Source organism: Anthonomus grandis, chromosome 14 (assembly GCF_022605725.1).
Source record: "Anthonomus grandis grandis chromosome 14, icAntGran1.3, whole genome shotgun sequence".
Lineage (NCBI taxonomy): Eukaryota > Metazoa > Arthropoda > Insecta > Coleoptera > Curculionidae > Anthonomus > Anthonomus grandis.
The window spans coordinates 11783016-11805948 of record NC_065559.1 but is presented as its reverse complement, the minus strand read 5'-3'; the positions used below and the strand labels follow the sequence as shown (position 1 = coordinate 11805948).

Below are 22933 nucleotides of genomic sequence, written 5' to 3'. Positions count from 1 at the left end.
AGTCGTTTACGTCTTTTTGTAGCAAGTTTATTTCAGTCTTATAGGTTGAAGACTCATTTTCTAATGTTTTTATCGTTACTATTAAATTTTTATTTAGGATATTTAGCTCGCTTATTTGTGAATTGAACTTAAGACTTGCCCTTTCACTCACTTCCAGTAATGCCAACAATTCACCTTCTTTAATTTTTAAGTTTTCCAATTCAACTTTAAGCTCTTCATTCCGTTTATGCAGATTTTCCAGGGATGAGGAAAACTTCTTTTCGGCCTCCGACACTTCATCTTCAAAAACCATGCTGTTTCTTCTCATTCTCTCTATATGTCTATCCTTCTCTTTTAATTCTGTCAACAAATCATAAATCTTTTGCTCATTAATTTTTCCTTCCTGATCTCTTTCATTAAAATCCTCTTGACATCTTTGTGAGCATAAAATCCTATAGCCTCCCAGTTTTATGGCATCAGAATTTCTTTCCAGACAACTTGGGTGGAATATTGAAATACAAGAGATGCAGCAATAATTTGGAAAATCCCTCTTCTGACAACATTTGAAACTGCGGTTCATTTTAGATTATAAGGCAATATTATTAAAATTGAAATAAATATTAAAACAGGAACTGCAAGTAAACAGTAACTTGAACTTGAACCCAACGCAGGAAACAAACGTACAACAAAACACACAATTCCACGTCCTACGGTTAATGTTCAATTATTTCAAGTTAAGGTCAATGGTAGCCAGATAATTTAAATTTAGTCAAAACAGGAACTGATTATAAAACAAAAACATTTACTGACGCAGGAACTTAACTAGTTTTTTTGGAAACACTTGTACCGCGAAAATATAGCACGTTAATGTAAACACGCAACACTAGATCAAAACAATTTAAATTAAATTAAAACAAATCAAAACAAAACAAAACTGAGCTGAGCACCGGCGCCTCCTACGAGTATAGACGTCTACTCTGTACGACTGCTAAACCGATACTGATAGACATAGTCGATCGACAGTGTCGACTCGGTGTGGACGCAGTTTTACAATTTAATACACACCATAATACGGCGATGTTGCTACTGGACGAAAATCATCTGCCAACAACGTCAATCATAAATGCACGTTTTAGTTTTTCAATCTTCTCATCCGGCTCATCCTCCATCTTCAAATTTTCTCTTTTTATTTTTGGCGCCGCGTTGTGAGGAAGTCGAGGGGCAGTTCTTTCATTATTCGCAGTTAAATTTCAGAAGATAGGGTAAGAAACCATCACAGTTTATCTAAAATTCGTTCGGTTCCTTTTAATTTATTACCTGTAACACCGGGGCTATTTTATATTATTGCCTTTGCAAATTTTTTGCGCAGTAGGACCATTGTTAACTGACACATTTCAAGTCCATTTTACAAAGCACGTGTAATCATCAAGAAAAACATTTCTTTGTCCAATTTTAACGGTTTGCTATAAGTTTTTATCAAAATTAGTGAAAGCAGTTATAGTTCATACATAGGTTAGGACTCCTATACTTTAGAAGTATAGAAAACACGAATTTTCAATTGGCGACCTGTCGGTTCCCTATCATACTCTTGGGTGAATAATTCAAGGCACGCATTAATTTAAATAATAAAAACTGTAACATAGGCTCACCATGAAATATTGTATAAAAAATTGACACCTTAACAACATTTCATTTTGAGTACCTATATCACAATTTAGAACCAATACTAGCATTGATTTTCACCTTATGAAGCTTGATAGGGTACTGGGGATCTCTGATTTAAAATCTTCATACTTTCGAATGTCCTACAATTTAAAAATAACTTTTCCTCATTTAGAAAAATGACCACCGACCATGATCAAGCTGGCGACTGCCCCGATGAAGAAATTTTGGAGGAAGAGGAGGAGGTTAATGAAGAGGCAGCTAAAAAACATGCTGGATTCGACCTTTTTACTGCTTTAAAATCTCAATGCAATGCTGAAATGTTAGCATCACTGCCACCAGCGGTAAAAAGGAGAGTCAAGGCCCTTAAGAAACTACAACTTGATGGAACTAAAATTGAAGCACAATTCTTTAAAGAGGTTCATGAATTAGAATGCAAATATCACAGGCTGTATGTTCCTCTCTATGAAAAGAGATACAGTATTGTTAATGGCTCTTATGAGCCCACAGATGAAGAATCTCAGTGGCCCTCAGATGATGAGGAAGAACTACCAAATGCACTGAAAGATAAAGTGAAACTTGATGAGGAAACAAAACCAAAAGAGGAGGAGACCAAGGATGTTAAAGGCATTCCAGAATTTTGGTTAACTATTTTTAGAAATTGCAGTTTATTATCTGAAATGGTGCAGCCTCATGATATCCCAATTCTAAACCACTTGGCTGACATTAAGGTCATTTGCAAAGAGGATCCTATGGTGAGTTATTGTCACTTTAATTTATTCATTTTATTTTTTTAAAACATTTTTTGACTCTTTCAAGTTTTATACATTAATTCTAACAACTATGAAATAAAAAATGCTTTGATACTTATTGTATGAAGAGAGCTGCAACATTCTTATTTACAAAGTGGATAAAAAATTAATTAATTTAAGAATTTGAAGTGATATTTTTAAATACAATACTATGTAAGATTCCAAATTTATAGACAGATTTATAGACATTTATTTGCACCAAAGATCAGAAATGTAATAAATTATGAAAGAACTGATACTTTAAATAAACATAATTATTAAAAGAAATAAATACTGTATTAAATGCACTTGTATAGGCATTGAACTACTAAGCACTAAAAAAAATAAAGAAAATACTTTCATAACTACTCATCCACACACAAAAAAGTGATAAAAACAAATAAAATAGCTAAAACACTTATAAACTTATGTGTGTGAAGCTAGCGTCCGATCGATATCCAGCAACCAAAATCGAGAACGCAGCATATGCCGGTTGCCAGCGACCAATTTATAGTCCGCGCTCCCTGTTATTTAATCAATATAATGCCCGTATCTCCAAAAATTCCCAAGGGATTTTAATAATTTTTTGTCCAGATATTAACAATGAATACCTAAATCGACTGACGATGGTCTCAAACCTCTACAAACTAAGGTTTTGTTGTGAAAATTAATTAAAAAGTCAAATGGTAAAAAAATGAAAAAGGCTCTAACTCCCAAAATTCCCAAAGGATTTGGATAAAACTTTTTTTTATAAAAGATAATAAATATCTAAATTGATTTTAGTTGGTTGCAAACCTCTACAAACGAAAGTTTTTTGGTAAAAAATTATTGAATTTTTAGATGTACAAAAAAAATTTAAAAGCTATAACTTCCAAAATTCCCAAAGGATTCGAATAAAACTTTTTCATGTAATTACTAATAAATATCTCAACCGATTTCGGATAGTTGCAAATCTCTACAAACGAAAGTTTTTTGGTAAAAAATTATTGAAGTGTTAGATGTAGAAAAATATAAACGGCTATAACTCCCAAAACTCCCAAAGGATTTGAATGAAACTTTTTTACGCAATTAGTAATAAATATTTAAATCGATTTTACATGGTTGCAAATCTCTACTAATGAAAGTTTTTTGGTAAAAAATTATTGAAGTGTTAGATGTATGTAGAAAAATATAAACGGCTATAACTCCCAAAACTCCCAAAGGATTTGAATGAAACTTTTTTACGCAATTAGTAATAAATATTTAAATCGATTTAACAGGGTTGCAAACCTCTACAAATGAAAGTTTTTTGGTAAAAAATTATTGAATTGTTAGATGTATTAAAAAAACTTAAGGCTATAACTTCCAAAACTCTCACAGGATTTGAATAAAACTTTTTTTAATATTAATAATAAACATTTTAAGTGATGAGATTTAAGACATGTTGCAAAATTCTCTATTTAAACTAATTAAATTGAGTTATTTTAACCAATCAAAAGACCATAATAATTTTCCAATTGTTTATTTTATATAACAAATACAAAGATAGTGATTTCTGAGTAGAAATACAAGATCCAAGTCCAGCCAAATAGTAGTATGGAATTAAACCATCGGGGCTAGTAGCTCTAAGTCGTCGATACTACAGTCAGGTGCTACAAAGGGAGTCCGGGTCTTCCCTTTAGGTAATCGCTCTCTTTCAGGAGACAACAGTCAATATTTTCCATAAAGGTCCTATCAAAAATTACGTTAAAACCACTGGCTGGATTGCTACCAGGATGCCTAGAAAGTATACCCGAGGAGGTTTCATTAATTGTATTTAAGGAAAACTTACATAGGCCCCGTTTGTAGCAGTGTGTGGTCTCAGTTAAGATCCTTTTGGAAATTCATCCAGGAATTTGTATATGTTGTTAGAAGCAGTTAAGTTTTTACCCACTGAACTGCCCAGCAATAAAATTTTTTGCGCACTTTGGTGTAATTTTTTTTTAAATTTTGTTTTATTACACGACGGGGAATGCATTTACGCACGAACTGGGACGCACAAGGCACTCCAGGACAGTGTGGGGCTCGGTGAAGCCACTACCCACTAAACCCCTCCGTAGGCGCCGATATGTACCCATCCTAACTCCTAAAACCCAAACTAGTTTTATACACATATGAAAAAACTTTCGTTTGTAGAGATTTGCAACCATGTAAAATCGATTTACATATTTATTACTAATTGCGTAAAAAAGTTTCATTCAAATCCTTTGGGAGTTTTGGGAGTTATAGCCGTTTATATTTTTCTACATCTAACATTTCAATAATTTTTTACCAAAAAACTTTCGTTTGTAGAGATTTGCAACCATGTAAAATCGATTTACATATTTATTACTAATTGCGTAAAAAAGTTTCATTCAAATCCTTTGGGAGTTTTGGAAGTTATAGTCGTTTATATTTTTCTACATCTAACACTTCAATAATTTTTTACTAAAAAACTTTCGTTTGTAGAGGTTTGCAACCATGTAAAATCGATTTAAATATTTATTACTAATTGCGTAAAAAAGTTTCATTCAAATCCTTTGGGAGTTTTGGGAGTTATAGCCGTTTATATTTTTCTACATCTAACATTTCAATAATTTTTTACCAAAAAACTTTCGTTTGTAGAGATTTGCAACCATGTAAAATCGATTTACATATTTATTACTAATTGCGTAAAAAAGTTTCATTCAAATCCTTTGGGAGTTTTGGGAGTTATAGCCGTTTATATTTTTCTACATCTAACACTTCAATAATTTTTTACCTAAAAACTTTCGTTTGTAGAGATTTGCAACTATGTAAAATCGATTTAAATATTTATTACTAATTGCGTAAAAAAGTTTCATTCAAATCCTTTGGGAGTTTTGGAAGTTATAGTCGTTTATATTTTTCTACATCTAACATTTCAATAATTTTTTACCAAAAAACTTTCGTTTGTAGAACTTTGCAACCATGTAAAATCGATTTAAATATTTATTACTAATTGCGTAAAAAAGTTTCATTCAAATCCTTTGGGAGTTATAGCCGTTTATATTTTTTTACATCTAACATTTCAATAATTTTTTGCCAAAAAACTTTCGTTTGTAGAGATTTGCAACCATGTAAAATCGATTTAAATATTTATTGCTAATTGCGTAAAAAAGTTTCATTCAAATCCTTTGGGAGTTTTGGGAGTTATAGCCGTTTATATTTTTCTACATCTAACATTTCAATAATTTTTTACCAAAAAACTTTCGTTTGTAGAGATTTGCAACCATGTAAAATCGATTTACATATTTATTACTAATTGCGTAAAAAAGTTTCATTCAAATCCTTTGGGAGTTTTGGAAGTTATAGTCGTTTATATTTTTCTACATCTAACACTTCAATAATTTTTTACTAAAAAACTTTCGTTTGTAGAGGTTTGCAACCATATAAAATCGATTTAAATATTTATTACTAATTGCGTAAAAAAGTTTCATTCAAATCCTTTGGGAGTTTTGGGAGTTATAGCCGTTTATATTTTTCTACATCTAACATTTCAATAATTTTTTACTAAAAAACTTTCGTTTGTAGAGGTTTGCAACCATGTAAAATCGATTTAAATATTTATTACTAATTGCGTAAAAAAGTTTCATTCAAATCCTTTGGGAGTTTTGGGAGTTATAGCCGTTTATATTTTTCTACATCTAACATTTCAATAATTTTTTACCAAAAAACTTTCGTTTGTAGAGATTTGCAACCATGTAAAATCGATTTACATATTTATTACTAATTGCGTAAAAAAGTTTCATTCAAATCCTTTGGGAGTTTTGGAAGTTATAGTCGTTTATATTTTTCTACATCTAACACTTCAATAATTTTTTACCAAAAAACTTTCGTTTGTAGAACTTTGCAACCATGTAAAATCGATTTAAATATTTATTACTAATTGCGTAAAAAAGTTTCATTCAAATCCTTTGGGAGTTTTGGGAGTTATAGCCGTTTATATTTTTTTACATCTAACATTTCAATAATTTTTTGCCAAAAAACTTTCGTTTGTAGAGGTTTGCAACCATGTAAAATCGATTTAAATATTTATTACTAATTGCGTAAAAAAGTTTCATTCAAATCCTTTGGGAGTTTTGGGAGTTATAGCCGTTTATATTTTTCTACATCTAACACTTCAATAATTTTTTACCTAAAAACTTTCGTTTGTAGAGATTTGCAACTATGTAAAATCGATTTAAATATTTATTACTAATTGCGTAAAAAAGTTTCATTCAAATCCTTTGGGAGTTTTGGAAGTTATAGTCGTTTATATTTTTCTACATCTAACATTTCAATAATTTTTTACCAAAAAACTTTCGTTTGTAGAGATTTGCAACCATGTAAAATCGATTTACATATTTATTACTAATTGCGTAAAAAAGTTTCATTCAAATCCTTTGGGAGTTTTGGAAGTTATAGTCGTTTATATTTTTCTACATCTAACACTTCAATAATTTTTTACTAAAAAACTTTCGTTTGTAGAGGTTTGCAACCATGTAAAATCGATTTAAATATTTATTACTAATTGCGCAAAAAAGTTTCATTCAAATCCTTTGGGAGTTTTGGGAGTTATAGCCGTTTATATTTTTCTACATCTAACATTTCAATAATTTTTTACCAAAAAACTTTCGTTTGTAGAGATTTGCAACCATGTAAAATCGATTTACATATTTATTACTAATTGCGTAAAAAAGTTTCATTCAAATCCTTTGGGAGTTATAGCCGTTTATATTTTTCTACATCTAACACTTCAATAATTTTTTACCTAAAAACTTTCGTTTGTAGAGATTTGCAACTATGTAAAATCGATTTAAATATTTATTACTAATTGCGTAAAAAAGTTTCATTCAAATCCTTTGGGAGTTTTGGAAGTTATAGTCGTTTATATTTTTCTACATCTAACATTTCAATAATTTTTTACCAAAAAACTTTCGTTTGTAGAACTTTGCAACCATGTAAAATCGATTTAAATATTTATTACTAATTGCGTAAAAAAGTTTCATTCAAATCCTTTGGGAGTTTTGGGAGTTATAGCCGTTTATATTTTTTTATATCTAACATTTCAATAATTTTTTGCCAAAAAACTTTCGTTTGTAGAGATTTGCAACCATGTAAAATCGATTTAAATATTTATTGCTAATTGCGTAAAAAAGTTTCATTCAAATCCTTTGGGAGTTTTGGGAGTTATAGCCGTTTATATTTTTCTACATCTAACATTTCAATAATTTTTTACCAAAAAACTTTCGTTTGTAGAGATTTGCAACCATGTAAAATCGATTTAAATATTTATTACTAATTGCGTAAAAAAGTTTCATTCAAATCCTTTGGGAGTTTTGGGAGTTATAGCCGTTTATATTTTTCTACATCTAACATTTCAATAATTTTTTACCAAAAAACTTTCGTTTGTAGAGATTTGCAACCATGTAAAATCGATTTACATATTTATTACTAATTGCGTAAAAAAGTTTCATTCAAATCCTTTGGGAGTTTTGGGAGTTATAGCCGTTTATATTTTTCTACATCTAACACTTCAATAATTTTTTACCTAAAAACTTTCGTTTGTAGAGATTTGCAACTATCCGAAATCGGTTGAGATATTTATTAGTAATTACATGAAAAAGTTTTATTCGAATCCTTTGGGAATTTTGGAAGTTATAGCTTTTAAATTTTTTTTGTACATCTAAAAATTCAATAATTTTTTACCAAAAAACTTTCGTTTGTAGAGGTTTGCAACCATCTAAAATCAATTTAGATATTTATTATCTTTTATAAAAAAAAGTTTTATCCAAATCCTTTGGGAATTTTGGGAGTTAGAGCCTTTTTCATTTTTTTACCATTTGACTTTTTAATTAATTTTCACAACAAAACCTTAGTTTGTAGAGGTTTGAGACCATTGTCAGTCGATTTAGGTATTCATTGTTAATATCTGGACAAAAAATTATTAAAATCCCTTGGGAATTTTTGGAGATACGGGCATTATATTGATTAAATAACAGGGAGCGCGGACTATAAATTGGTCGCTGGCAACCGGCATATGCTGCGTTCTCGATTTTGGTTGCTGGATATCGATCGGACGCTAGCTTCACACACATTATAAACTTACAATCTATTATTAAAAAAATCGTCAGGAGAATAATAGTTACAAGTATACCACTCTCCAAACTTATGAGACCTAGAGGAAGATGATAAAACATTTTTATTCCCTCATATACCTACAATTGAATTCTTGGGCAAACAAGTTTTGGGGATGAGCAATCTCAAACTATCATTGCTAAATTATGTTACCTGTTCTATATTATTATTAAATTGTGCTTTATATGTATTTTGAAGTGTATTCACTCTTAATTAAAAGAAAAATTTCAGTCAAATATTTTTTCTAATTTGTATGTGATCATCAACTTGGTATTAATGAACAGTCCCAAAAACTTATAGGGTCAATTGGGGTAATTGTGGACGATATTTAATGTTTTGACTTGCCAAACGATTTTTGTGGACATCACGCATTATGTTATATATGTAAATTAGCAGTCACATAACTCATAGTATCTTCTTTGATAATTACTAGTGGTTGTCTGTAGTTACAAGTCACATTAAGATAAAAAAAATATATTCAACATGCTTATCCTTTTACATTTGCCCCTATTCTTTAGGGGTAATTGTAAACAAGCATCTCTTGACACATTTACTCTACCAGAAAAAAACCTGGGGCAAATGTAAACGAACTATATAAAGTTGCTGTGTAGCAAAATATTTTTTGATATAAGTCGTGTTTACATTTACCCCAAAATAATGTGACCTTAAAGGTTTTGCTTGCAATATAAATGAAAAATCGAGATAAAAGTAAATATTTTCCAACAACTCTGTTTATTTTAACTAAAACTAAACTATTTTTGAGAACGCTAATAAAAGAAATTTATTCTAAGTATGTAATTATAATAATATTATAGGTATAAAAAATTAGTATTGCTCATAAACAGGAACTATTGCTAGAAAGTTGTATAGTATTTTCTCTCCCTTCATTTGAATGTCAGGATCGGGAAGCACACCAATGATTTGATTCAAGGTTATATAACTGACATCAGTTTCAACAATGTTGAAAAGCATTTTTGATGCATCCCAGGATTTAAGACCAGTCACTTTGATTTCCGTTAATTTTTCATCCACAGCTTCAATTAAACACACATATTTAAAAAGAGTAGTCTTTCTTTTTCCACCTTTGAACTGCACAAGAATAAATTTCCCTGTGGACAAGTCTGAACTCTCGACTGTTTTAAGCTCTATATCTTGTTTTTCCGGTTCTGCCTAATCTATTGCATCATCAGTATCACTTACACTTATTTCTCCATCAGAACTTTCCGACTCTGAAACTGGTTCACTTCTCATTTTGTTCAATTTTGGCTCTAACTTTTTGTTGTCTGTTTTTGGATTAGCCTTTTTTTCCTTTATTTTTCTTTTCTGCTTCTCTTAGTCTTTCCAAGACTTGATTGGTTCTTAATACCTCTCCATATCTTTGTTGCTTTAATCTCGGTATGACTTGTTTTTTCTCTTCAACAATATCTTCAAGGCGGCTAAGTGGCAAGAAAATGTTGGTAATTTCTGTCGATTTACTGATACTGTTACTGTTGTGGACTATGGGTAGATGTCACTAATAATTTTTGGACGATGTAGAAGGCTGCTGTCGGCTTTCAGCTGATGACCCTGAATGATGTTGACTACAACATGATGAAGTGGAAGGCAGTTGATCGTCGACTGTGGGTAGAAGTGGGTTTGGTTCAGAAATTGCAACAACAGTTGATTTAGAGGATACTGGTTGGATAATAATAGCATCGGATGTTACAGATTTCAGAGCTTTGATGGCAACTTCGTATTTGGCCAAGTCTTCTGGTGTAAATTCATTTTGTGAGAATTTGTTTTGATCAACTGGGTATACGCCAGTATTTTTAAATCCAGATATAATATTGCTAGAAACCATAGACTCTTGCCAAGTAATTTGGTAAATTTTTCCTTAGTTAGCCGTCCACACCCTCGTCCCATTTGTGCCTTACCAAACTTCACCAATTGTTTATTCCAGTTCACCTTTAAGGCTCCAAAGACACACTGGTCCAAAGGCTGAAGCTTATCCGTAAGATGGCTTGGAAACTTTATCAAAATAATATTGTTCTGCATTGCCTCTTCAATAATTCTGACGCTCATATGACTGCTGTGACCATCATACAACAGTAGAGCTGCTTGATCTAGAAGGTCTTGGGAAGTTCTTAAATCTTTAATGTGAGGTATAAACCCTGTCGCAAACCACTGGAAAAATTGCGGCTCCTCCATCCATCCATTAGTGGAGGCCGCATATAGAGTTCCTGGATAGGCGCTATTGAAAGTCCAACTAGCCTGAACTCCAGCTCCCTTGAATACGATGAGCGGTGGAAGTGCTTTTCCATTGGCAGAAACACATTCTAAGACTGTCGACGACTCTCTTCCAGAGCCTCCAGATATCAGGCACAGGGCCTTTCCTTTCTCTCCAATTGTCCTAATACGAAAGGGATCATTATTAAAACCTGACTTGTCAGCATTAAAAATAAAGCTTCCTTTATCATCTAAATTATTTTCATCAATGATTCTTATCAGGTCATCAAAAAAATGGTAGACGATCTCAGGTTTTCTAGCATCCTTCCGCAGTTTTTGCAAATGTTCCGGTTTCTTAAGAGACAGTTCAGAATGTCTTCTCATGAATGAGTAGTACCCGTCTTCTCCCGGTACTCCATTTTTAAATGGTGTTCTTAAACCTTTTGCATTAACATACTCTCCAACCAGTTGTCTAAGTTCTGCTTTGTCACATGGTAGACCCATCGCAGTACATGCCAATAAACATTTTACTATTTCATTTTCGATATCTGAGGATAAAACTTGGGAACGTCCACCCTTTGTCACATTTAATGGAGTCTTTCTTCCTCCTATCCTTTAGTAAATAACTAATCTGGGAACACCATAGAACGTTTCTGCTTGACGATAGGTTTTATTTTTATTTTGGATATCTGCAACGGCATTCGCAACATCTTCAGTTGTATAAGTAGGTGCTTCTTTTTTCCTTACATAAGTATGAGGCATCTTTACACTGCAACAAGACAAAGAAATAACTCATTTATCATAAATTATCGGCGAGACACTCATTTTATTATGTTTACAATTACCCCAAAAGTGTGTATGCATTTCCCCCAAGAACAAATTTATTAGGGGGAAATGTAAACACTGAATTATTTTAATGATTATAAAATTTGTCGACAGACATTTAGGCGTAAAATAGACACAATAGTATAACAAACAATGTCCAAATGAAATATCTAACTTACCTCGATGATTTGCATTCGAAAACTTCAGTGCCGAAATTCAACATAAAACCACCAAACACATCAAATTGCATCAGCCAACTAATGCAAGAAGAGCACAAACAGGAGTAAAATTTCGAGGGAAACCGAGTTCGCCCGACGTCGGCACGACTCGAATAGTGAGCTTCGCGGCAAATTTGAAATCTAAATGTTGTTGTGTATCTTATTTTAGATGTGTCTACAATTACCCCAGTTTACATTTACCCCAATTGACCCTAGGTTACTCTCTTGGTTACTTATTGGAAAATTTTAAATTCAAGATATGGGTTTTTCCAATGTTAAATACAGTAGACACTCAATACCGTGACCTCAAAAAAACAAAAGCTGTTCACATTATCGATTTATTCATGTTAACGAAGGTTACACTTTATGTGTACTAAACATTTATAATTACCAAAAGTAACAGAAACAAAATGTAATTAACATAACATAAAGTTCATATTCTTACTTAAAAATATTATTTACTGTAAAGAAAAAAAGATACAACAAATTGCAAACTCTAAGAAATTAGTTTTTCTTAAAGAAGTCTGAAATTTTTGTTTTTTTTTAGGCTGTTTTACTTTTAACATCACAGCTTTCTCTCTTAATTTTCTTAAGACTACAAGGTCATTTATTTCAATTTCATTTTCCTCTGCTGCCCACAGAATCGCTATATTAAAGGCATTAACTGCCCTATCTGTGAAATTAATTATATCTAGTTATAATAATTATATATAATTAATTATAATCTAATGAAATTTTATTTGAGGGTTCCTGCTCCACCTCATTTAATACTTCTGCTTCATCCGATTGACATTCTTCAATGTCATCATCTGCAAAATTATTGTCACACTGATTCCCCTCTACAATGTCAGAATCTTCAAAAGTTCCCTAAAAAAAAATTGTAATCCAAATTAAGACTTAATATTCAAATATAAAATGACAAAATTTACCTGAGGTGTCAATGTATGTAAAAGACCAAGAGATTCAGATATGGGTTTCTGAGCAGTGCTGTCCCATTGGTGTTTTAGGAGAGAAAGAGGTACATTTTCATCATCACTGTCTACATCATGGAGTAGAGGGCACCACATTTAAAATGTTTTTCCAACATTTTTTGATAACTTGAGAATCAAGATGATTCCAAGCAGACTGCATCTTTTATTGTCAGGTTTTTTAGGGCATCAATGACATTCGTATTGTTGGCCACTATGGATGTTAGAAGACCTTTTCTGTAGTACAATTTTGTTAGCCTAATAACATTTTGATCCATAGGCTGTATGAGTGGGGTGACATTAGGTGGCAGGTACATGGTTATAATTTGTCCATCTTCACTTTTTAATTCTTCTTCGGTTGGATGCAATGGTGCATTATCCAGAAGAAGTAGAGCTTTCAATGGCAGACCTTTAATTTTTAAGAACCTCTTAACCTTCAAAAAAATTAATATGGTTGTACTAATCATATGTAAAACAAAACTATAGATAAGGAAAACTTACCTGTGGTACAAACGAATAATGAAACCATTTTTTAAAAATTGAGGCAGTCATCCAAGCTGATTTAGAATGTTCATAGTCAACAGGACACTCGAAATTTTTAAAAGATCTTGGTTTTGCCGCTTTACCAATCACCAATGGTTTAATTTTATGGAGCCCAGTAGCATTAGTGCTAGCCAAAAATGTATTTCTTTGTTTCTTCAATTTTCTACCAGGAGCTGTTTTTTCTGTTTACAAGACAAATGTTTTTTCTGGTAATAATTTCCAGTAAAGTCCTGTCTCATCAGCATTTTAAACTTGATCCAATGAGATTCCAAGCTCTGCTATTTTATTTTTTAGAGCCATTTTAAATGGGTCTACAAGCTCTGGTTAAGATGACAGTTTTTCCCCAGAAACTTTTAAAAAATGAATTCCAAATCTTTTTTTGAATCTTTGTAACCATCCCTCACTAACGGTAAATGATTTATCCCCTTTATTAAGCTTTGAATAAATGGATTTTGGTTTTTCTTTAATCATGTCGCCACTTACCATTAAATGTTTATTCCGTTGGTCAAGAAACCACTTTTACAGTCTTTTTTCCATTCTTGGAAACTGGAAACCCTTTAGGGTTTGTCTTTTACCTGGTCCAACATACGTGTTTCTAACAGCACTAGAAATCAGTTCCTTTTTCTTTTTTATTTTGCAAATTGTAGATTTTGCCACACCATACCTTTTCGCTAAATATGTAACACCTTGTCCATTTTTTAAGTCTTGAATTACAAGAGATTTTTCATATAGGGTTAAACACTTTGGTTTTTTAAGCGACATTTTGTTTAATTTATAAACGATCTAACACCAATACAATTTAAGTCACGCTAATAAAAATCACTAAACTTTATAACCACTAAACTTCAAAACCACACTAACAGACAATGTAAACAAACGATAACAACCTGCCTTGCTTAACACACAATAGATTCACGGCGCCTATCGATTCGAAGAACGCCAAAAACAGCATATCACGAAAAGAAGCACCGGCTGCTTTTCGCCTACGTTACTGGCGAACTATCGATCCAATTACATTTGTTTCCATTAACGGGGGATCGTTTGTTCACGGTATACCGTGGTCAATGCATAAAATAGTGCTGTTTCCGTTATACGGGGTTTCCGCTATCCGATATTCACACTATCGAGTGTCTACTGTAATCACCTTTTGCTATTGCACCCTTCCATTATTGCTTTAACATCGTGATTGATATTATTCATTAATATGTTGGTATCTATTTTCAAACATAAGACTGAGGTATCAACAAACAAAAGTGAATGATCCATTAATATCAATAGAAGCCAGATCTTTATATATAAGAGAAATGAAAGGGGACCAAGCACTGAGCCCTGGGAAACTCCATGCTCAATGTTCTGGCCAATAGATCAATTAATCCCCTAACAATTAGTCAAATATGATTGTAGCCAGTTTAAACTGATCCCTCTAAATCTGTAATGGGAAAGGTCCACACAGTCAAAAGCCATGGAGGAATCCCAGGACACTGCCACAAGCATCTCTCCATTATTCAGACTGATGTATAGTTTCTCCAGGAACTTATTGCATAATGTATTTTTATTACTTTGAAATCCTGAAAAATGAAATTGTCTTAACATTTAACAATTTATGATTTTGAAGAAAATTCATGATTTTTTTTAATTACAATTTTTTCTCTTATTTTTGACAAAGTTGGGGGACATGAAATTGGACACTAACAAAATGGATCTTCAGTATTAAAATAGAGGTCTCGCCAAGTCTTTAAAATGCCTATGTCAAAAGATTTAGTTATTGCAGTAGCTAAAACATAAGTGATAGGATCAGGACCAGCTGTGATCTGGTCTGGTAATTTCTATGCATTTGTGAAATGAAGATCATTTAAATTATTAATATTAGTACCATAGCCAGAACTACCTTTGCCTAATCAATTCTGCTACTATAGTAGTTCTGTTTGACCTTTTTATCACCCTGAAAATAATAGAAAACATTGGTACATTCTAAAATTGGTACAGATGAATGTTGTAGGATAAAATTTTGTATGAAAAAATCTTATATTTTTAGAGGATACCCTTAAAAAACCTTGATTAACAAGGTTTTTTTATTTTTAGGTTTAACTGATCTTAAAGGAAAGTTTTGCTAAATATACAAACTAATTTATTGTTAAACTGCTCCAGAGAATCTGGAGTTACTATTATAGATTCCACATTCCTATTGTTACATATATTTATTGATCTATCTATGGTTCTGTGTTTTTCTATTTCTAGGGAAGTACCTATATGCTACAATAACTTCATGATCTGATAACTCTGAGGGTACTACATTTGTCTCATATTGGTTATTGTCCTGAAAGTTTTCCTGTTCTTACTCAACATGATCCTAAATTAAAATATTATATTTTCCATCTAAACTTTTTGCATTGGCTTTATTTGAAAAAATTGCCTTTACTACTAATGGATGGATATGTTCTATAAAAAAATTTTCTCAAAAAATACATTTTTTTAAAAAGATTTTGTTTAAAAAAACCAAAAAGGACCATATGTAGCTCAATAGTGTATAAAAATATACAAAAGTGGGATGAATTTATACAACCATGTAAAAACAATAGGTGTATAAGACAATAAGTTTATATTTCACTTATAAGGCTCAGTATTGTCTTGCTTAAATGAGGAAAAGTAAAGTTTTTAGTGCAAGCAACAAAAAATAGGTGCAAATTTTACAATAGAAAAATAATATCTACTAATGACAGTCTTCTAGAAAATATACCCTTTATTCCTTTACAGCAACTAAAAATAATTATAATCCTGCCTTATTATTAATTTTAATAGTAAATGAAAAATCAAATAAGAAACTCAACAAGAGGGCTACTCATTTCTATTCATAAATAAATGGATTTTTTAACATATTTATAAACATCTTATATTTTTTAAGCAACAATAGTAGTTCTTCTATCTGACACGAGTTATTGATTAAAAAATGCCTTGAAAAAATTTGTAGATACTGCATTATGGAGAGTTCCTACTGTCCTGAGAATGAGGATTCTTTATGCATATAATATATCTTAAGAATATATTGTGAAGCACAGATTGAATAATATCCCAGTAGTCAAGACAGTTTTGTTAAATCTTAAATTTAAAATTAAAATTAAGTCACAAACGTGATCTAAAAAGACATTGATGTCTGATGTCTTTATTTATTATTTTTTTTACAAAAATGCATTTATGATCTGTAAGATCAGTTAATAGAATAGGTTTTGTAGTACCATTTACTGTAAGCCAATCAATAAAACCATTTACTCACATTCAAAAAATATCTCTTGATCACATTCATCCAGACCCTAATCTCCCTAAAATCCAGTCAAGAGACCTAGGTTGACTCACAGCTTTTGCAGGTTTCACATACAGGAAAAAGTACAAGAGGTGGAGTACCATCTGCTCAGAAAGTTACACACTGTTACATTTTCTTCCAGAGAGAATCCAGTTTCATCTGGGTTAAAGATGTGTCATTTGGGGTCATGAAGTACATCATTAAAATTATGTTCTTCAAGATATTTTCTCATTAAACCATACTCTTTAAACCCTTTTGTAACTTAACCGCAATATTTCTCCAAAGGATCTGCTGTTTTCAGACTTAATTTGAGGTGTCTTTTTAAAAAAGAACAAAAAAAATGTAATTTGTCCTTGGCAATTTTTTTAAAGAGAAAATTGTTAAATTAATTAACCATTCAGCTATTTTATGTTCATATCTCAATGTTGAGATCAAAATTCTTTCACTTCTGAGAAAATTCACTTCATATTAAAATCACTTTCGGAGATTTTCTCAATCTACCCTTAATAGTCTTGCACTCGATTAACTTTGGAACCTGAAATTTTCAACAAGTTTCCCTTAAATTGTTGCCCTTTTGAGTTTGATCAACAGCTAAGGTTTGTTTTGTTTTTTGAAAATACTTGTGAGTGTTTTTTATGCCAACTTTTTTTGGTGGACAACTACTGGATGAGACAGAAAATTAGTCATATACAATCAGATCGTTTTTTAAAGGTAAATAAATGATTTATTCATGAAAAAGTATGGCTGATTACTGTTTAAAAAAAAACGCTTAGAAAAATATATTCAATTTTAGATTAGAAAATAACAAAACATAAAACAGAAACTGGACATGTGTTCAACTGCAGTTTTTGCTTTTTATTGTTGTAGTAACCAAAAGCATTATTTATTTATTTCTCTTTCAACAAGCAATGCCCAATTTACAACATAAAACATTTTACAAGAGAAGAAAAACCTAACTGCACATTGCACAAAAGTCATATTGACATCTGATAAAAACCTTAAAAATAGATAGGGTACAATTTGACTTAAATATTTTCACATCACAGAATAAATTTGGTTTTAAACAGTCTTAAAAATTCTTTTCTATTAGTAAAACAATCCAACTGATCCGAGTACTGGTTAGCAAGTTTGCCTGCCCTGGTAATAAAGGAATTATTTCCATAATTGGTTTGGTGGGATGGAATATGGAATGAGGGTGTCTGACAGGTCTGCCTATAAGGAACATGTAGACAAATTTTACCGAGTATATCTGGGCAGCAAGATCCCAAATGGAGAATGTCATAAAAGACTGATAGATCACGATGATTACGAGTTCGGATTCAAACTCGTTGTAGATAATAGGAAATGGAACATTCCTTTTAAATGCAAGTCGCATCTTCGTTATGGCTTGCCTTTTTGGGGTTTAAGCAGCAAGGGATTATTAAACATAATTTTTGTGATTCAAAAAAAGGTAGTTAGATACCTATGTTCCACTGGGTTAAGAGATTCTTGTAAACCTCTCTTTATATCTCAAAAAATCCTAACTCTTTTTTCTCTTTTTATCTTAGAAACAGCTACTCTTATTCATAAATGTCCTAAACCTCCCTCTAACACTGGTCATATGACTCGCCAGGTTAACGATTTTCCCTTACCAATCCCTACATCCTCCCTCACCAAGAACTCACTTATATACCTTAGCAAAAAAATTTACAACCATGTTCCTCTATATATCAGACAAATTTTAGAAGTTAAGAAATTCAAAATCTGTTTTGTTATAATTAATTTTGGTAATGTATGTAAATTTTATGGTAAAATGTTTTAGATGTTATGTTTGTTTGAAATTTGAAATTTAAAGTGAATTTGGAATTTTTTAGTTTTTAGGATGCTTGTACACAAGATTTTGTTTTGTCTTACGTAATATAGCACATTTTCTTTCTTTCTTTCTATTTATGACATAAAGTACATTTTAATTTCCTAAAATGATTACCACAAAAAGCTGGTGAAAAATTAATTCAGATGGATTATTTTTGTCCTAAACTGATCCTGGTACGTTGACCTACATTTGTATCTTAATTTGTAATAATTATATCTTTATACCTACAAATGATTTTCATTAGAAAATTTCATGAATGATATGATCATGATCATTAAATTCATATGGCTAATAACCATAAAAATAATTGCTATAATTTTTTAAATTTTCCCTGGGAACATATAAAATGTATTTTTAGGTAACAAGCCTTAATTTGATGATTCATTGCTAAAAAATGTGTTTAGGACATTTTTCAACATGTCATGACTATGCAATTGCTTCCTGGTTGTTGAATATTATACATAATGTAGTACTGTATCTTTAAGAAAAAAAAGTCATTTTTAGAATATTAAGATGAACTCCTCAGTTTCACACTATAAAATTCTCAAAATAATTAGTACATATAAAAAGTTTTTCACATACCTCATCATGTCTTTTGTCTTGATCTCTGTTTCTTGGAGGTCCAGTTGAGAGATTCCAATGAGAAATCCATTTTTTTGCAAATCTTATCTTTAAGAATATACTGTGAAGCGTACTATTTTAAAATTGAGAAATATGAGAAATTTAAATATGAATATAGTTGGATTTTATCAATCGAGTTCTCTAAAATAGTATTAAAAACACAGCTTTACAAATTTGTTTAGGTATCTTAGGGAATGTTATATTTTTTAATTCAATCAGTCTCCCCATGAACAGAAAATATTATCCATATCTCTCTATAGTTTATAAAATGGAAAATCTTAGTCCTAATCACTTGATATCTTTTAAAATCCTCTTCCCTGTTCCTATTTATAGTAAAAAGTATGGTATGTTAGTTTTTTATAAGGGAGGGCATTAGTGTAAGAGCACAAGGATAAGCAGAAATTTTGTTGCTTATTTTTCATCTCTAAAAAATCAGGTATCAAGTGTTCTTAAACATATTTCTTTTCTGGCTTATATCATTATATAATCAATTATATTATAGACCAGATTTTAATCTCTCAACATGACTCACACAGAAATTCAGATTGATTGGGTTGTGCCTTGAACTCACCATGGTACATTGACCTGCATTTGTAGTTATAAAATTATAGCTTACACATTTAATAACAAGTGTGCTAAGAGTTATAATTATATCCTTATTTTTTGCAATAAAAGTAATATGTTTTATGTCTAGCAACCAGACAAATGACTTGCAGTAGAAAATTTCAAACATGAGATAATTTTGACCATTAAAATGATTTGACTAATAACCATTAATAAATTTATTGCTACAACTTTTTATATTTTCCTTGGCAACATATTTAATGTATTTTTAGGCATCAAGCATTTTTGATGATTCATTGCTAAAAAATGTGGTAAATTAATTAATGTGTTCACTAAAAAAAATTGTGTATAATAGTGAACCACTTATGATTATAAAATTGCTTCCTGGATGGTAATAGTAGAAACTATGTCTTAAAAAAAAATACATTTTTAGAACATGTAGATGGACTACTATATTTTTCCTAAAATATTTATTATAAAAACTGCTCTCACCCTGTGATATTTGAGAGTTTTGATTATTTATATCAAACATCTTGATGCACACAGGTATATAAAATTAGGAGCCCGTGCAGACATATAAAACTGATTGTTTAGTTAATAATCTTAAGTGGTTATTGCTTGCCATCAGCCTGTATGCTCTGCTCCGTTTACTCTTGAAACATTGTATCTTAATAATTTTTAGTTTAATTTCTTAAAAAAAATATGGTTTTGGTTCTGAAAATTGTGTTCTTTTGTATTTCAGAGTTTTATCTTAGAATTCCACTTTACACCGAATGAACACTTCACAAACAAAGTTCTAACCAAGGAGTATCTGATGAAATGTGTTCCAGATGATGATGATCCATTTGGCTTTGAAGGACCTGAAATCTTTAAGTGTAATGGCTGCACAATTAACTGGAATAAGGTAAGAAATTATATTTAATATTAAAACCAACTAACTCTAAATCATGTACATCTAGAATAATCAGTTTTACTTACTTCTAAAAGATAGAGTTTTGCCAGGTTTTATAATGATAACAACTAGTACTAGCCAAGCAATAACTCTATAAAAAAATTGATAATTTTAAAATTTGATTTTGTTTTCTGGTTAAAAGGTGGCTATAGTTTAACATATCAAATTACTAAGCCCAGAACAGTTTTTGTTTTTTTGTTAAACATTACATTAAAAAACTTTTATTATGCCTCAGTGCATTCCACTCTATCCTATGCCTTATTAGCTTGGGGTAATTCCTCCAGTATTGGGATAGTGCTAATAAATCAAAAGCGCATTATACGTACGATGTTTAGACTTTCCTTCAGAGAAACTTGCCGTGGCACTTTTAAAAAAGAAAAAATCCTAACTATAATAATTAACATCTATGTACAGGGTGTTTCAGAACTATGGGATCAAACTTCTAGGGGTTGTTCAGTGCAACAGTAGAATCCATTTGAGTATAGGAACCCATGTCCGGAAATATGTCACTACGCCACTACGGCCCTAAGACGCGTTTAAATTTAGAAAAATATTAATTACCTAAATAGGATCTGATGCATTTATTTTTACCTTTTGTATATGATATAATTTCAAATGCTGCTGTTATTCGTCCAATTAAGTCTAGCTCTGATTCTACTGGAGTTTCTTAGACTAAAGACTTTACATGTCCCCACAAGAAAAAATAGAGCGACGTTAAATCGGGTGACCTAGGAGGCCAAGAAACTGCTCCACCTCTGGCAATCCAACGGTGCCCAAACCGCTGAGCCAAATACTCGCGTACTTGTACAGCAAAGTGAGCCGGCGCTCCATCATGCTGAAATCACATTTGCTGTCTAACGTTTAGTGGAACATTTTCAAGGAGTTCTGGGAGAACTTCCTCCAAGAAACGCAGATAAATAGGTCCTGTTAACCGTTCCGGTAGAAGGTATGGCCCAATTAAATAATTATCAACAATGCCTGCCCATACGTTGACAGACCAACGATTCTGATGTTTTATTGAAAAAATTGCATAAGGATTTTCTTCGTCCCAAACATGGCCATTCCTACTATTAAAAATACCGTCTCTTGTGAAAGAGGCTTGATGTGATCCAGAAGCCATCAACAAAATTGAACTCTAGGATGATAATCGGCTGCAGTCATACCTTGAACTTTCTGGAAGTGGTAAGGATGGAGTTGTTACTCGTGTAGTACCCGCCAGACAGAAGCGTTACTCGTATTCATATTCTTAGCGACGTCACGTGTGCTATTTGATGATTCATCGGCAATTCGCTGAAGCACCTCTTCTTCAAATTCGACCGTTCTTACGGTTCGAGCAACACCAGTATCATGCATCTTGGTCTGAAACATGCATGTCTCAGCGAGCCGCCGATGAACCGCAATAAACTTTTTGTATCCAGGATGCTGTCGTTCGGGATAACGTTCATGATACAATCGCGATGTTGCTCCGTATGCGAAATGCATATCCGCCAATTCTTGATTAGTAGAGTTTTCCATTAGCAATAAATGTTTAAAAAATGTAACCTATAAAATTTTTAAACATGACATTGAGAATTGACATTGATAAGCGTTGATTTTAAACAATTGTTGTTATGGTATTATGTACAAAAGGTAAAAATAAATGCAGCAACTCTATTTAGGTAATTATTGTTTTTTATAAATTTTAACGTGTCTTAGGGCCGTAGTGGCGTAGTGACGCATTTCCGGACATGAGTTCCTATACTCAAATGGATTCTTCTGTTGCACTGAACAACCCCCAGAAGTTTGATCCCATAGTTCTGAAACACCCCGTATATCTTGGAGTGCGCATGTCAAGTACATAAAAAGCTTTCCAACCACATGAGATCTGGAGATCTTAATTTTTATAAAACTCGAAATGCAGATAAATTATACATCCCTTTTACCCAGTTGTCGCAGGTACAGGATAGTCCGGAAATTACATCTCTCAAAATGTTTAATCATCTCCCAGGTAGAATAAAGAGAGCTAAGAGTTTTCCAACTTTTAAGACTGTCCTTTTGGTCGTTGACAGAGTTCTTTAACTGTAGATTTATTGACTAAATTTAGTTAAATTTATTTCCTTTCATATCTTTGTAATTGTATACTACACTTGCGTGCATAGAAATCGGCCCACTGTAAACTTTTGACTTTAAATATATTTTTTTTTTAAATTATACATCAGTTCAAAAAAAGAAAAATGCTGTTTGAAAGACAATTTAATATCCTTTAATATGAGTATAAATTTATGAAAATTTATTTGAACATCCTATCTTTAACACAGTGAAATTAATGCATTAAGAAAAT

The 22933-nt window shown here is 31.5% G+C and overlaps 1 protein-coding gene across 2 annotated transcripts in view; it reads left to right on the top strand.

Annotated features, from left to right (window-relative positions):
- Positions 1–1075: 1075 nt before the first annotated feature.
- The window catches only part of LOC126744592 (nucleosome assembly protein 1-like 1), a 45606-nt gene continuing 23748 nt past the window's right edge, over positions 1076–22933 (top strand). The window contains exons 1-3 of one of the 2 annotated variants that reach the window (XM_050452094.1): positions 1076–1241; positions 1817–2396; positions 20404–20565. In XM_050452094.1, the coding sequence (XP_050308051.1) occupies positions 1821–2396; positions 20404–20565 (738 nt within the window). In that variant the 5' untranslated portion in view covers positions 1076–1241; positions 1817–1820. Of the gene's footprint in view, positions 1242–1327; positions 1492–1816; positions 2397–20403; positions 20566–22933 lie in introns of those variants that run through there. The other variant, XM_050452095.1, reaches the window with a different exon arrangement.